Source organism: Propithecus coquereli, unplaced genomic scaffold, assembly GCF_000956105.1.
Source record: "Propithecus coquereli isolate 6110/MARCELLA unplaced genomic scaffold, Pcoq_1.0 Scaffold98, whole genome shotgun sequence".
Lineage (NCBI taxonomy): Eukaryota > Metazoa > Chordata > Mammalia > Primates > Indriidae > Propithecus > Propithecus coquereli.
The window spans coordinates 2742090-2759343 of record NW_012156173.1 but is presented as its reverse complement, the minus strand read 5'-3'; the positions used below and the strand labels follow the sequence as shown (position 1 = coordinate 2759343).

Genomic DNA, 17254 nt, shown 5'->3' with positions numbered 1-17254 from the left:
TTTAGCCAGTTCAAGACCTGCCAGGGTAACCAGGTCTCCACAAAAAAATTAGCAGGACTTTGTGGCACACACCTGCAATCCCTGCCAGAGGCAGGATTGCTTGAGGTCAGCTCAAGGCTGCAGTGAGCTATTATCTTGCCACTGCACTCCATGCTGGCCAACAGAGTAAAACTTACTAAATTTTGCAGCTGAGGTTACAACGAATATAGAAAACATTGAAACAACAACAAATAAGTTATGATTCCAAGAGTAGGTGGGAGGGTAAAATCCTCAAAATGGGCATAACATTGGCTAGAAAGTTTTCCTAATTATAACCTCAAAAAGGGGCAAGTTAAAAAATAGAAACACTTGAAAGCTTCTCAAAATAGCAATTTATAATTTTTAACAGTGCTATTCAAAAGTAACATTTCCCTAGCCTGAATTATGGCAGAATTTCCCACAAGGTTAGAAAACACAGAAAAAGATATTTACCTGTTTTCCCTTCTACTGTATTACATCTCTAATAGTACCAGAGAGAATATAGGCAAAGTGTTTAGATAGATGGTGACACAGTAAGTGGAATTAAAAGTAAACAATTGTCCTTATAAAAAAAGTAAAATAGCACCTCAGGTTGAGAGATTAAATGTTACCAAATAATCCCAGGTCACACCATCTAATGGGTATACCCATACATTAACATTATACCCGTATAAACATTAACTATAGCTTCTTTTACATCAGTGGCCACTCGATCAAACATAGTGAAAACCTGGTTTACTAAGGCCAACCAGCTTTTAGTTAGAGATTACTATAATGCTTAAAAGCACCAAGCTACCCAGTATACAAGGCACTATCTTACAGCAAATTTTGGACAAAGGCCTTACACGTGTATACCCAAGACCAAAGAAAAAGCATTCAATAACCAGGTTTGGCCCAAGTACATGGCCTCAAGACACCTTAACTATACAGAAACTTGACACACATGGGTACCATTTCTCTCCCTGCTGAGGTTCCTAGGGACTGCGATGTATTAAAACATCACTTGCTTCTCTGTAAAACACTATAAAAGTCAATGAATCCTATGACCTTCCCTATAGGAACATCCACAAGCATTCCTAGATACCATGCACTTCAAGTATCCCACAGCATAAATTCGATCCTGCCCACCTTTGTACTTTGACTGTCCACTCACTGTCCCAACATAGGATTACAATCTATTAACATCCACTTACCTAACTGCAGCCTTTCCCCAGGCTCTAGATTGGTCTAGTCAGTGATAACTGCCCATACTCCCTCCAGTAGACCTGGCTGTTACCAGGTACCTCACAGCAGGTCTATCTTTGCTTAGGCTCTCCATGTTTTAATTTCTCCAACACTGTCATTGATTAGCCTTTCATTTAGAAGGGTCAAATAGGCAGTTGTTTCTTATAGAATATTCCCACTTAATTTGCACTAATCATTTTGCAATTACCTTTCCCTTCACACTAACAGGGCCCATACATTACTACCGCAAATAAAAAGCCAGAGATAAGGAACATGAGCCAAAGTTTTTATTTGTTCACTTCTTGCATTTGAAGTACTCTTCGATGACATCCTTGGCCTGAGATTCTTTGCCATAGTCCTTTAAAAAAATTACATGCAATTTCTTATTAACATTTATAAATTTCACTAAGTTCTTAGCACTACTCACCGTGAAGCTTTAATAATTAACTTTGTCTTATGAAAATGTATCCTGTCACTAAAATTTGTTATAGCCATTTTCAGGGACCTTAACGACTTCAATGTCCTTAAGGCTCGTAACATGGCTTTACTATTGCCAGCTTTGTTAAAATTTCTGCAGAAACACATTCAGGTAAGCAGATTCATTGACTGGCTTCTACATCATTAACTATCAATCTTTTTTAAAATACAGGAAATATTTTTAAACTCTTTAAGATTTTTTCCTTTAAAAGGTCCTCAAACTTATTACAACACAGGGTAGTGTAGTTACCCAGCACAAACTTCATCCCAGAGATAAAGTTACTTACCTTAACTACTACACAACTGCAACCAACCACCTTCCGGGGTTTCCCTTCTCTGTCAATTTTACAAAGGCCTACCCACTCCCCTAGTTTCTTGTTGTCATCAACCTATTGTAGAAAAAAAAATATCACATTAGTAGGCATTAATGCTACTGACAATAATTAAACCCCAAAGGTGGCTGTAGTCAGAAGGGTGACATGGCAGTTTCCTCACAGCAGTTCAGTAGAGGGAGCCAGTTGTCATCATGTACAGCACAAAGATCACCTATACGAACACTCCACCCTTGTTTTTGTTCTATATCAACATCCAGATAAGCACTTGGTTCTGCAGGTATAAAATGCTTCTACCAATTAGCCTTAACAGGGCCCACAATGTGAAGTTGATCATACATTCACACCTGCAGAAAGTAATAGCCTGAGAACTGGCAGAACTTACATCGGTATAACAAATATCACTATGGATAACACTAGTTCCAACATATGACCCTTAACACCAGTCCAATTCTCAACACTAAAGCATCTACTAACAGTTCAGACACATCAAATTAGACGAGTAACTTACCTTAATTAGGTTGATTTGGTGTTCAGCACAAAGGGCCTCCACCAACTTGACATACATGGGCTCATCACAGTTGGATGCGAGCACACAAAGATGGGCTTGGCGCCTGAAATTCAAAATGTAAAGAAAATGAAATTATAATCCAGGTCTAAATCCATCACTCTTGCAACTTACTGGAGAATACATCATAAATGTATACACAACTACTCAAGCCTGATCAATCTGTTACAGCACGTATTAATCACTTCACTTGTTTTATCTGCAGAAACACTGCATCTTCAGGAAGATTTCTTTCCCCAATATACCAGATTTGTGTAGGAGAAGTTAACTGAAAAACTTGCGGACAAAACAAAACCATGGTAACCTTCTAATAAACCAGTCTCATATCCAAAGAGACCTCTGTTACATCAACTACCAAGTAAGAATTGCGATGTTACGGGTCCAAACATTGAATAAATACTGTGCAGCACGGCCAAGATGTAAATATTAATAGAAGATTCACGCCAGGACCTATTGCACTACATCAAACAAAAGTACTGTTTCTACGGGATTACAAATGGCTAGCTTACACCAACGCAATCGGTGAAAACCCTTAAAATGCATTTAAACTCAGCTCAAATGTAAAGTTCTTTTGCCAATGTAATCAGCCTAAAGAGCGTTAGAGCCAGCCTAAACCAAATATTTTCAAGTATTTCAGATTCAAACAAATTTCCACAGCTACTATACTTACTAAATTCATCTACAACCAAATGCTTCTGCAGCAAATATCACCACATAACTCCTTCAGTGTAACTAAATGTTCTGCAAACTGCTAAATAAAAGGAGGCTCCCCAATCATCCTCCAGAAAATATAAAAATAACCCCACAACCTACAGGTTTGTCAGACTGTTATGTTTCACTCATGAAAGGAGTGAAGGGGTATCCGACAATTTAAGTCATCATTCAAACACTGTAGTTTTACTTTCGCTAAAAACCAAGTGCTTATCCCCACTCCAAACGACAATCCACACGTTTTAAGTGGGCTATATAGATCTCAGTTCCGATACCTTTTCCTAGGTTTCCTGTAGGACGGATACGGATGCCACTCAGAACTTTTGTGCTAACACCATGAACTTCACGCTTTCTTCCCTCGGTTGCAGTTTTGCTCCGGTTCCAACAACCCACAGTATTGAGACTGATACACGTACTTGTCTAAGGCTTTGGCAGCTTCGCGAATTCCACGTGCAAGGCCATCGTGGATGAGGGCGGTCTTCAGCACCTCTTGTAAAGCAGTATTAACGTCCATTACACCTCCAGCAGCAATGCTGAAACGCGACAAATCAGAACGACCAGTTAAAATCTTCGCACCATTTAACGGCTTAGCTTCTGCAGAGACAAAGACGACGTACGACCGGCGCGCTTACGGCGACTCGGCCCACGCCTCACAGCACGCCAACCCCAGCCCTTGGGCTCACCCTTCCTCGGCCATGGCGGTGGGTTACGGGTGAAGCCGAATCTTGAAAGCACTGGAAAAAAGGCAAAAAAAAAAAAAAAACAAAAACCAATAACTTATCAAAGAATTTAGCTTTGACTCAGATACCCACCAACAATCCCAGCCAGGGCACGACGAGCCACGAACCACCACCACTAGATTCCCCGTAAAATCGTCCAACTCACCACAAGCCTCCGCCTCCGCACGACTCGGCGGCGGCAGGGAAAGAGGCCGCGAGTGCCCGCATGACGGTATTTAAGGGCTTTCAGGCCCCCTGTGCGCATGTGCACTCCTTCTCACGACAGAGGTGGCTCTCGCGGTGCCGGGCCTCGGAGTTTCTGTTTCCGGATTGAGGCAGTTCTGAGGCAAGAGGACTACGAGTTTTCTATCTCTGCTCGGCCAGTCCTTGGCGCGTGCCACAGGCATCACGCGGGCAGCCTCGCGTCCTTCTTCCTTGCCGGGGGCGTGGCCTGCGGAAGCCCAGAAAGCTCTTCCTACGGAGCGCGAGAGAAGTCAAATACAGGTGTCCGCGTGGTCTCCTGAGGTCCCGGAGCCCTGGCTCCTTCAAAACGCTAGTTTAACCCTTTCCACACCACATGGTGATTTGCAGTCGACTCCACTAGATTGAGCCTTCCTGAGGAGCACACTTTGTTCCTTCGCTTCTAAGTCACTTTGTCCGTGAATGTGTCGTTATGTGGGTGATCCTTATTTTTGTTTTCCAAGAGGAGAACCAACACGTTTGCACTATTTACAAGCACTTGCCAAATCTCACTCTCCTAACATGTGTTGGTAAAGTGGACCCTCCAGCGTGGTGGTCGGTACTGGTTTCTAAATATAGTCGGAGAGTAAGTTCTAAACGAAGTTTTTTGTTCTTGTTTTGTGTTGAATACTTGATTGTGCCCTAAATTTGTAGTCCCGCGCAAATCAGGAATTTTTTTAGGTGCATTTTAAACACCTAACATGTGCCTGACACAGGGATAAGGTCTGGGACTACAGAAATGAAAAACGTAGTTTTTAAAAATCCCTCATTTTCATCCAGGATCTGGAGGAGTTAGGGATGGAATTCGAGAACCCCAAATATCCATTTTTTTCCCCCCCGGAAGCAGAGTTTTAAAATTCGAAGTGATGGGCAATTTCCCTTCCCGCACTTCCAAAGCAAAGACACGAAACACAGCTGAATGTTATCAGTACTTTTTTTTCTTTTGCTTTACCTTCCCTTCATGAGAAGTCGCCAAGCCACTCAGCAATTATTAAGCGCTTGGTATGTGCCAGCACTGTGGATACAGTGAACAGCTCATGACAGACTTACGCTGTGAAGAAAACAAAAATGGGTAACACAGTAATAAGAGTGCCAGGGAGAGTTAGCCAGAATAGACATACTGGAATTTTAATATATTGATATGGCTCATATTTAGCTTTTCAAACGCTTTCAGTTTCATTTTAAAAATGTTGAAACTGCTTCTTTCCATCAGTAACTCATGCAAATGTTCATTGAGCTTTTGCTTCAAAGAAAAAAAAAAGGCACAGAATTTATAACGATGAGAATTATTCTTTACGCTCTGCATTTTTGTGGTAGGATTAAGATTTGAGCCAAAGATTAGAATATCTCAGGGCTACAGGGGACACACGGGGGACTCCAAGGCATGAAGTTAGTGAATAGGCATGATATGGAAAGGTAAGAGGATTTTAGGCTTGTGGCAGCGTTTGTAAAGGGCTCAAAAAATAAAAAAAAAAAAAAGATTCCAAACAACTGAGCATAGGAAGAGAGGAGAGGGGGTATTCTAAGTGGACGAAAGTATAAGGGCCAAGATATGAATGCCTTTCTTGGCTTTTTTGGAGGTTACCATAACACATTTGTATTTTTGAAAGAGAATGTGGTAAATATTGTTTCAGCACATTTCTCATTATCTAAGGTACATAAAAGTTAATATGCTAAGCATATTAGATTTCTTCCCCTGAAAAAATTTTAAGAAAGAAGCAGGGAATTTGGTAAAGACTTGGGAAACCTAAATGGGGAAAATAATCATTGCCAAACAACATATTTATGTGGGAGGAAAATGTTAAAGAGCCCTTCAGTTTATGTGGTTATTCCCAGCATAGTACCAACCAACTGAGACTTGGTTTCCGTCTTCTAGCAACCCTTACTCTGTTCTGTTGACCCAGATATCATAACCTCTGCCTTAATGTCACCTAAATCCAGTGATATAACCAGCTCTAACCCCCCAAAGGAAGTTAAAAGGGCACGCTGGTGAAACAAGGATTCTTTCATATAGATTCTCTGAGTTCACTTTTTTGAGATGAGTTCCTCTCAATTTGAGGTATTGGCAAAGGTGGGAGACAATACTAAACAGAGGTTAGTACCCAGTCACTCTTACACCAGCAAATTATAATACTTACATAATGTACACAAATATGAGTCTGAAATGCATATGAAAAACAAATGTATTCTAAAGTTTGTTTTAGGAACAATAATGATAATGGTAGGTAATTCTGTTTAGCATTTTCTATATTCCAGTAACATGCTAAATTCTTATCATGTATTTTCTCCCTTGACTGGGGTAGTGCCAGTACTAGGCCTCTGTAGCAGGCAACGAAACCAAGGCTTAGAGGGTTGCCCAAGATCACACAGCTAATAAATGTGGAAGCTGGTATTTAAGCCCAGCAGACTTCAAAGCCCCTGTCCCTAACCCTTCAGCCATTTAAATGATTGCCCAAATGTGGGAGGGAGATCTCTGGGAATTCAGAGATGACTCTTTACATCTCACATTTGGCAATGATGTAACTGGCTCTATCTCACTGTGCTAAAAAGTTGCATAGATGGAGAAAGGGAATTTTCCTGTTAGGCAGAAAAAGAGAGCAGTAGAAATTTGGATTTCCGAATCATCTAAGTGTACATGTTGTATAGTTTACTAGGGCTGCCATAACAAAGCACCACAAACTGGGTGGCTTAAACAACAGAAATTGAACATTTCATAGTTCTGAAAGCTAGAAGTCTGAAATGAAGGTGTGGACAGGTCCTTCTGAAGCTGTGAGGAAGAATCTCTTACATGCCTGTTTCTTAGCTTCTGGAGGTTTCTTGGCAATCTTGATGTTCCTTGACTTGTGTTAGCATAACTCCAGTCTTCACATGACATTCTCCCTGTGTGCATGTCTGGCTTTGTGTCCAAATTTTTCCTTTTTATAAGAATACCAAAAGTTGGGCATGGTGGTGCATGTCTGTAGTCCTACTTACTTGGGAGGATGAGGCAGGAGGATGGCTTGAGCCCAGGAGTTCAAAGCTGCAGTGAGCTATCATCACACCTGTGAATAGCCACTGCATTCCAGCCTGGACAACATAGGAAGACCCCATCTCTAAAAAAGAAAGAAAGAATACCAGTCATATTGGATTAGGGGCCCATCTGCTCCGGTCTGACCTTATCTTAACTAATTATTAATACATCTACTACAGCCCTTTTCCAAATAAGTCCTGGTTCTGAGGTGCTGGGAGTTAGGACTTCAACATATGAGTTGTTTTTTTTTTTTTTGAGACAGAGTCTTGCTCTGTTGCCCGGACTAGAGTGCCGTGGCGTCAGCCTAGCTCACAGCAACCTCAGACTCCTGGGCTCAAGCGATTCTCCTGCCTCAGCCTCCCGAGTAGCTGGGACTACAGGCACGCGCCACCATGCCCGGCTAATTTTTTCTATATATATATATTTTTTCTAGTTGACCAGATCATTTCTTTCTATTTTTTAGTAGAGACGGGGTCTCGCTCTTACTCAGGCTGGTCTCAAACTCCTGACCTTGAGCGATCCACCCGCCTCAGCCTCCCAGAGTGCTAGGATTACAGGCGTGAGTTTTGTGGGAACACGGTTCAACTCATAACAAATGCCAAAGAAGGAGGAAATGTAGAACAGATTAAATGATAGAAAGGATCTTTGAGTTGAACTGTAAAAAACTTTCTTGAAAGACCAAAGCTGGGAAGAAAAGTTGGGCCAAGGCATATTAAAGATTTTGTATCTTGGAGTGGTCAGGACCCACCTGAGCTGAGTTAAAATTTTAGCTCACTTTGTGGCCTTTGGCAAGTTATATACATTTCTGAGCCAGTAAAATGGTAATAATGCTATAATGCCGTTGTGAGGATTAAATGAAATGGTTGTTTCAAGTGTTTACCATTGTGTCTGTAAAGTAATTTACCTTATAAAGAACTTCATATGAAAATATATGGAAAGGTTCTTACATATTACCTTTCTCCTCTCCTAAACCATACAGCACTTAAAACAGTGACTTGCATATTGGAGGCACTAAAATCAATTCATTGAATGAAATAAAATTAAAGAAGCCTGTGGAATAGATGTCATAGTTAAAAAAAGCCGTGTCGACAACTACTATCATAAATTAACGTCTGCTGTGAGGTAGCTGGAGGCTTTGAGCATCCCTGAAAACCACTTTCAGTTTGAAAACTTTTAAAATGTCCCTACCTTTGGGGGTAAAAATTAAATACAATGGGTGGAAATGAGTGCTAAGAAATAGGAGAAAAAACTCAAAAATATTATCCTGCTGCAGCTCAGGAGCATATAGGTCTAACCCTCATTTATTATAGCATATAGTTTCAAGCATACTGAAGACAAATTAGTCATAGTAGAAGAAAGGTTTGGATAAAATCCCATTATATCAAAGGATGAATTAAAGGAGAAAAAGAATTTGTAAGGGAAAAAGATAAAAAAGAAAATAAGAAAGTAGGTGGATGAGTAAGAGTGAAATAGACTACTAAAGGCTTTTAGTAGTAGCTTGTAAAGTTAATATGTAAAGGCTTTAATTGCAAAACCTAGTTTATTAAGAGGAAAAAAAGGTTGTGGGGGAGAATGGAGCTAGATTATTATATAGCTAAGTATGAAACATATGCCAATAGTTTTTATATTTTGAGGGTTTTGTGTAATTCTCATCCAAGTTCTCATAAATCTGTTTCTTTACTCCTTTTTATTGCTTCTGGAAGATGCTACCCATATCTTTGGGTGCTGTAGCTGCTTACTGTAGGGCTGACTTAGTGTCTGTGGGAACTGACATACTGTGGATGATAATTAGAAATAATACTTAAAGTTTATAAATAGACCAATTAAAGACCAGCAACACCGTAATTTATATGTGAAATAAAGAGTAGTGGCTGATAGAGCAAAGCCTAAATTGACACTAAATTTGTTCCTTTGGGATCCAAGGGCCTGAGTGTGTGAGATTCCAGCCCCAATGCTGCTTCCAATAGAATAGCTCTACTGTTATCTGAGTAACATTTCTTTTGAAAATGGGATTCTTTCTTTTAGTATATAATTTTATTTTAATTGTGTAATAAAAAACAAAATTTACCATCTTAACCATTTTTAAGTATACAATTCAGTAGTGTTAAGTATATTTACATTATCGTGCAACAGACTTCCAGAACATTTTCATCTTGCAAAACTGCAACTATACTCATTAAACAAGTCCCCATTTCTCTCTCCCACTATCCCTGGCAACCATCATTCATTCTGTTTCTACGAATTTGACTACTTTAAATATCTCATATAAGTGGAATCACACAATGTTTATCTCTTTGTGACTGGCTTATTTTATAACACTTAGCATAATGTCCTCAAAGTATATCCATGTAGCATGTGACAGGATTTCCTTCCTTTAAAAATGTGAATATTTCATTGTATGTATATACCACATTTAAAATGGGTTTTTGATGCTATAAAAAATGTGTTTGATAATTGCACTTCTTATTAGAGAATCATTAGAATGAAGCCAGTATCACTCCTATCCTGAGAACTGGAGCTACATTATCAAAAAAAAAAAAAAAAAAGTCCTACTTATATAACCGTTTCTAACCCCAAAAATGAATGTGTAAAGGGCTGACTGTTATTCAAGGATTCTTTGATATAGATTCTCCTTTCTATCATGTTCTGACTCTGTAGCCTTGGTCAAGAGACTTCCAGTCTCTGGGCCTCAAGTGCTTCCTTTGCAAAATGAAATAGGAAATTGAATGAGATACCCTTAAGCACTTTTTTTGGTTTAGGCATTCTGTATCATTATTTTGAAACAAATTTAGCTGTTAATAAATGTTGAAAATCTATGCTGTCTGACACATTTGTTTTCTGATTTCACCTGACTTCAGCCACATGACACTGATCTATAGCTAATGCCAGCTTCCCTCCTGTGTCTCCAGCTTACAGATGGTCTCTTTATTGGTAAATGACATTTGTTGCTTTTTAATAGAAAAAATAAGCATGCTCATTGTAGAAAATGTGGATAATACTTTATGAATTATAATTCTTTGCATGAAACAGAATGAGCTATGGCCAACATTTAAAAAATGAATTTATTGGAAAGGTACTGGATGGCTCAGAGAATAAAAGGGTTTGCTGAGCAGTCAGGTCTGGAGAATGGTAGAAATAGGATGATTCCAGGAAACTCATCAAAAGTCTTATAAGGCACTGCTTCTCAAACTGACTGTCTAACTATCTACCTGAGGGTTTTTCACCCAATCCATCACAGATTATTAGTTTAATAAAATACAGTAAATATTAGTTACTGGGAGGTTGTGCAAGACTAACCTTGAAGATAATAAATGTAACTGAAAATGTTAAAAACAACTATCTGAAGACACTAGAGAGTGACCAAAAGCAGAAAGAACTTGGGGGTGAGGCTAACACTGGGAGGAAGAAATGGCACTGACTGATTTCTCATTTTTATGGGTTTTAGCATGAGGACACTCCTAGTCAGTGCCACATGGAGCCGCTAATAGTCAGAGTTTCTCAGTTTTACTACCTTAAAAACCAGAAAACAAAGTTTAGAGCAACCACAGTGCTGCAAATTGAGGGAAGGAGGGAAATCCCAGAAAGGAGAGAGCTGGAGAGGGGGAGATCAAAATTATGTGTATAAACTCTTCCTAAATCTCTGGCTGACCCCTTAACTACACATCATGGGGTAGACTCTAAGCAACAGCTAGGGCTAAACAAAATGCACAGAGATTTCAGCTGCTTCTCTTCCCATAACTGGGGAAACAAATTGTAAAGTTTGAGTCAAGGCAGATTGACTCTCTGCTAAAACATTTTTTTTAATTAATATTCTTTGGAAGAAGATAACTGAATCCAGAATCTCTGCAATGTATCATTAACAATGCCTTGATATGATCCAAATTATTACATATACTAAGAAACTGGAAAACATGACTTAATGCTCAAGAGACAAAAATCCCAAGATGATCAAATGTTAGAATTAGCAGACAAGAATTTTAAAGAAGCTATTAAAAATATGTTCAAGAATGTAAAAGAAATGCTCATGATGAATGAACAAAGAGGAAAAATATACACTATAAAAATGGTCAGATACTTGAGAACTGAAAAGTAAAAATCTGAGAAATAAAAAATTCACTGGGAGGGTTCAGCAGCAGATTGGAGACTACGAAAGAATCAGTAAACTCTAACATACATCAATCTGAAATTATCCAACTTGAAGAACAGAGAGGAAAAAAATTGAAAAAAATGAATAGAGCTGCAATGAACTGTGGGACAAAATCCAAAGATCTAACATATGTACAATTATTAACAGAATACATATGTCTAGTATATATGCAATTGAAGTACCAGAAGAAGACAAAAGAATAAGATAGAAAAAAATATTTGAAGAAAAATATCCAAAAGTATCCCAAATTTGTTGAAACACATAAATTTACAGATTCAGTGTAACCCTGAGAAGAATAAATATACACACGCACACCCCTACGCACATCAATTCCTCTCTCAGCAATTGATAGAACAATTAGACCAAAAGTTACAGAAGATATGAACAAAACAATCACTTTGACCTAATTGACTTTTATAGAACACTATATACAACAACTATAGAACATTATTATTTTCAAGTACAGATGGTACTGTTTACAAAGACAGAATGCATGCTGGTCCATAAAATAAATTTCAATAAATTTTAAAAGATTGAAATCTTCCAGAATGGTTCTTTGACCATAATAGAATTAAGTTAGAAATCAATATAAAGATACTAGAAAATCTCCAAGTAATTGGACATTATTATAGAAACACACTTATTAGCCCATGAATAAAAGAAGAAAATACAAAGGAAATTAGAAAATATTTCAAACTCAATGATAATTTGTGGCATGTAGCTAAAGCAATGCTTAGAAGGAAAATTTGAAGCCTTAAATGATAGTATAAGAGAGGGAAAGAACTCAAATCAATAATCTAAGCTTCCACTCTAAGGAGCTTGCAAAATAAGGGCAAAATGAACCAAAAGAAAGTAGAAGGAAGGGGGAAAAAAAGATAAAAGCAGAAATCAATTGAAAAAGTTATTGTTTCAAATTCTCTCAGGCAAATAAGTGAGAAAAGTTAAAAAGCTAAAGGTTGTTTCTTTCAAAAGATTGACAATATTTATTACCCCTCTCTAAACTGTCTTAGTCAATTTGGTCTGTGGTTAACAGAATAGCATAGACTGGGTGGCTTATAAACAACAGAAATTTATTTCTCACAGTTATGAAAACTGGAAGTCTGAGATCAGGATGCCAGCATGGTTGGGTTCTGGTGTGGTGACCTCTGCCAGGTTGCAGACTGCTGACTTCTCTTTGTATCATCATATGGTGAAAACACAGCTAACTAGTTCTCTAGCCTCTTATATAAGGGCACTAATCTCATTCATGAGGGCTCCACCCTCAAGACCTACTTACCTCCCAAAAACCCCACCTCCAAATACCATGATGTTGAAATTAGGGTTTCAACATAAGAATTTGTGAGAAAGGGGAAGCACAGACATTCAATCCATTGCATACACTGATTAAGAAAAAGAGAAGAGAACACAAACTTAAAATGTCAGGAATAAAGTGATAATATCATAATAGATCCAACAGACATTAAAAATTTAATAAATGAATATAAGGGAAAGTTTTATGTCAGTAAATATGACAATTTATATAAAATGAAAAACTTCCTTAAAAATTTATAATTCACCAAATCTGACAGATAAAAAGATTAAGATAAAAAGAGGAAATCTTAATATCAACAAACCTAGTAAATGAACAATTTGTTACTAATAACCTTCCTAGATATAAACATCCAGGCTCAGATAGTTTCATTGAATTCTATCAGATATTTAAGAGAAAAAAATAACATCAATCTTATACAAACTCCTCCACAAAATACAGGAGGGAAAGGTTTTGACTTGTTTTATGAGTCCAGAGTTACCCTGATACCAATGCCTGACAAAAGAAAAGAAAAGTTACATATCAACATTACTCATAGACACAAAAATCTTTAACAAAATATTAACAAATTGAATCTAGCAATACATTAATATAAAAAAGAGAATACATCCTGATCAACTGGGATTTATATCAACAATGCAAGGTTGTATTAACATTAGAAAATAGATCAGTGTAATTTATCATATTACAAAATAAAGAAGAAAAATCATTTACAATAAGTACAAAAGAACCATTTGATAAAATTTAACACCAATCCATTTTAAAAGTCCTCAACACGTTAGAAATAGAAAGAAACTTCCTTAATCTGATAAAAGGCACATATGAAAAATCTACAGCTAACTCAGACTTTGTGGTGAAAGACCAAATGTTTTCCCCCTAAGATTGGGAACAAAGTGAGGATTTTTGTTTTCACCACATTTATTCAACATTTTATTGGTCATCCTAGTCAGTACAATAAAGTAAGTGAAAGAAACAAAAACATAACTTTCTGAAAGGAAGAAGTAAAACTCTATTCACAGATGACATGAAAGTTTATATAGAAAATCTAAAAGAATCTATACAACTAATAGAAATAATGAGGGAATTTTGAGATTGCAGGATACATTAATTTACTTTTATATATAATCAGCAAATGACTGGAAATATAAATGTAAAAAATCAAATTTAATAATTTCTTAAACTAAGATATTTAGGAATAAATTTAGCATAATGTATGTACTACCTCTACAATGAAAACTGTGAAACCTTTCTGAAAGAAATTAAAAATCTACATAAATGGACAGATATACCATGTTCATGGATTAAAAGGCTCAATAATGATTACATGTCAATTCTCCCCAAATTGATCTATAGAGTAAAAAAAAAAAAATCCCAGTAAAATTCCCACCAGGTTGTTTGGAGAAATTGAACACTGATTCTGAGATTTTTATGAAAAATCAAAGACCTAGACTATTAAAACTGCTCTTGAAAAAGAAGAACAAAGTTGGAGAATTTTTACTACCTGACTTCAAACACACCAAGTCTTGATAAACAATGGAAACAAGGGAGTGGAAAAAGCTAGCACTACCTAAAATCTCTTCTGGTGAGGGTGGCAGTATTCCAGGGGAGTAAGGATGAGGTTCTAACTGCAGTGTCTTGTGCCTGGCTCTAGTGATATTGGCAACACGTGCTGCCGATCTATGTCCAGCAGTGTCTCAGTGGCATGTATACTAGACCACAGGTAACTAGCCTCTATGTGGTGTATGTAATCCTCCTGGTGATTCTATATGCTACCTAATAATCTATGATAAATTTATTTTCTGCTTAAATTAGCTAAAGTTTCTTTTACAACTGACTGATACCAATGCTAGGAAGAAAAATAAAGAAGGATGAAAGGACAGAGGGTGACTGGCTGTATTTTGAATAAGGAAATATGAATGAATTTCTCTGAGGAGATGGCATTTGAACAGAGACCATGTTATTCCATTTTAGTTTGAAAAGAAAAATGTTCCATATGTATATATATGTCTAAATGATCATATAAAACGATGAATAGATAATTGTGGTAGGCTGATAATGGCTTCCAAAGGTTATGTCCACATCCTAATCCCTGGAACCTGTAAATGTTACCTTATTTGAAAAAAGAGTTTGTGCAGATGTGATTAAGTTGAAGATTTTGAGATGAGGAGATCATCCTGGATTATCCAGGTGGGCCCTACATGCAATTAAAATCTCTTTACAAGAGAGTCACAGAGGAAGATTACACACTCAGAAGAGAGGAGGCAAAGTGACGTCAGAGGCAGAGATCAGAATAATGTTGGCACAAAGGATGCCAACACCACCAGAAGCTGCAAGAGGCCAGAAACAGACTCTGAGCCTAGAGGGAGGGAGCCTCCGGAGGGAGCACTATCCTGCTGACACCTTGGTTTTGGCTCAGTGAAACTGATGTTGAACTTCTGGCCTACAGGACCTAGTTGTTTTAAGCTACAACATTTGCAGTGATTTTTTTTTACAGCAGCCACAGAAAACTAGCACAATAATATATTTGATTGTAATACGGAGGATCATCTGGAGGGAGGATGGGAGCTAGAGATCAGAAGTGGAGAGGTCAGGAATATGACTAGCCTTTACATAAATTAAAAATAGGACACAAAACAATAATACATATTTTTTTGAAGACATATATACAAAAAGATTTGCATTAAACATGCAAGAATGGTTGCTAATGGGGGAGGGGAATGGCAATGGAGAGAGGGAAATAGATGACAACAGAAATGAAAAATACGGTTGAAAGATTGCAAGATAAACGTGTGAAACGTTCCTATAAGATGGAGATGAAGGAAAAGAGAGAAGAGAAGTAGAAGAAGAAAAAAAGCAATAAGTCACCTGGCGGGGACATACCATGATCACAAAGGTGATTTTCCCAGGGCGAGGTGTATCCATTGCACTCCAATATGCTGGCCCCCGCGTTCCCCAAATGTGGGAAACTCAACTGCATAATTTGTGGTAGTGGAGGACGGTGTTCAAACTTTCTCCTGACATAACAAAGAATAAAAAATGTGTAAAAAATTTTAAAAAAGAGCAATAAGTAAGAGGACCAGCTTGAGTGACCCAACATCTGTATAAAGAGAGCAAAAAAGGAAACATAGTCATCAAAGAAATAATTCAAGAAAATCCCCCTTCCACAATTAGATGTTAGATTGAGATTGGAGAAAGAACAAAGAGTTAAATGAGATTGGAAAAGCTGACAGTGGTTAGATCCTAAAGATTCTGTAAGGCCACTTTCTAAAGGATCTCCCTACTACTTGCCGCCCAGGAATTTTTACATGACGTTCAAGACCCAAGGTAACATCGCTTCCCCTGGAAGCCATCCAGGACCCATTTTGCCCAAGAAACCAGTTCTTCCAATATGTTTCTATGTAACCCATTGCGTTACAGTAAATTATTATTATTATTATTTTTAGAGACTAGGTCTCATTCGTCAAATGGGCTAGAGCGCAGTGGCACGTTCATAGCTCACTGCAACCTCAAACTCCTGGGCTCAATTGATTCTCTTGCCTCAGCTTCCTTAGTAACTGAGACACAGGCATGCACCACCACCGCGCCTGGCTAATTTTTCTTTCTTATTTTTAGTAGAGATGGGGGTCTCGCTACATTGCCCAGGCTGATCTCAAACTCCTTGCCTCAAGCAATCCTCCTGCCCTAAGCCTCCCAAAGTGCTGAGATTACAAGTGTAACCTGAGCCACCATGCCTGTCCTCTAGTAAATTATTCATTAGTGTCGGTTTATCTGGTAGAAGGAGGTGCATTGCTTGAGGGCAGAGGCTGGATGGAGTTCATTCATTTTAAATACAAGATGCCTGGCACAAGGTGGTAACTCAGTCTTTTATTTTGCTTTGGCTTCAAATCAAGCATTTCCCAGTCCCCGAACTTTAATCCTTCCCCAATAGTAAATAAGGTGAAGATAAATGAAACGTTTTTTGTCAGAAAATTGTAAGTGCGGGAGTAATAAGATAACAGCCATGATGTTCATGTGCCAGGTACTCAGACGCCTTATCACCAATTCTCACAGCCACCACCCTACAAGACAAACAGTATAATCCCAGCTGTACAGTTGGAGAAACTGACTTTGTCATCCAGAGTCACACACAGCTAGCGAGTGCCCTGGCTTGAAACCCAGGCATCTCCCTCCCCAGGTCATACTCCTGGGGACTCCGCTGTGCTTCCCTAACTTTCATTATCATTCTTGCAATTATTTTCCTGACGCCAGGTGCTTCACACTGGTTAATTCATTTCCAGCTTACTAGTGTCTGGCTTCAATGATTACAAACACCACCTCGTGTACCCATTGTGAAAAATACCTCTAATTTTCTAATTGACTTTTGTGTCTTTCAGTTGAGGTACTCCTCACCTTCTGTGGTTTACGTGAGCTTCCTTTCTTCTAGTAGGAAAAAATTGTACTCATTTTAAAATAGAGGGGGCCCAACTATATGGACTATAGACTCTGGTTTGTTTGTTTTG

General features: G+C 38.1%; 2 protein-coding genes across 2 annotated transcripts in view; one reads left to right on the top strand and one right to left on the bottom strand.

The window, feature by feature from the left end:
* Positions 1-1516: 1516 nt before the first annotated feature.
* On the bottom strand, positions 1517-4386 carry RPS12 (ribosomal protein S12). The gene is made up of 6 exons (XM_012665211.1): positions 4216-4386; positions 4014-4064; positions 3747-3863; positions 2563-2665; positions 2007-2108; positions 1517-1600 (listed from the first exon to the last, which is right to left on the bottom strand). Exons 2-6 carry the CDS (start codon positions 4025-4027, stop codon positions 1538-1540), a joined length of 399 nt encoding a protein of 132 aa, XP_012520665.1. The 5' UTR covers positions 4028-4064; positions 4216-4386; the 3' UTR covers positions 1517-1537.
* SLC18B1 (solute carrier family 18, subfamily B, member 1) overlaps positions 4313-17254 on the top strand; it is a 47869-nt gene continuing 34927 nt past the window's right edge. Inside the window, exon 1 of the mRNA XM_012665173.1 lies at positions 4313-4553. Coding sequence (XP_012520627.1) covers positions 4313-4553 — 241 coding nt within the window. The remainder of the gene's footprint in view (positions 4554-17254) is intronic.

Coding starts and splice junctions, on each gene's coding strand:
- RPS12 (XM_012665211.1), bottom strand. Junction 2,666..3,746: donor GCTGCCAAAGCCTTAGACAA/GTACGTGTATCA, acceptor TTTGAATTTCAG/GCGCCAAGCCCATCTTTGTG. Junction 2,109..2,562: donor ACCAAATCAACCTAATTAAG/GTAAGTTACTCG, acceptor TTTCTACAATAG/GTTGATGACAACAAGAAACT.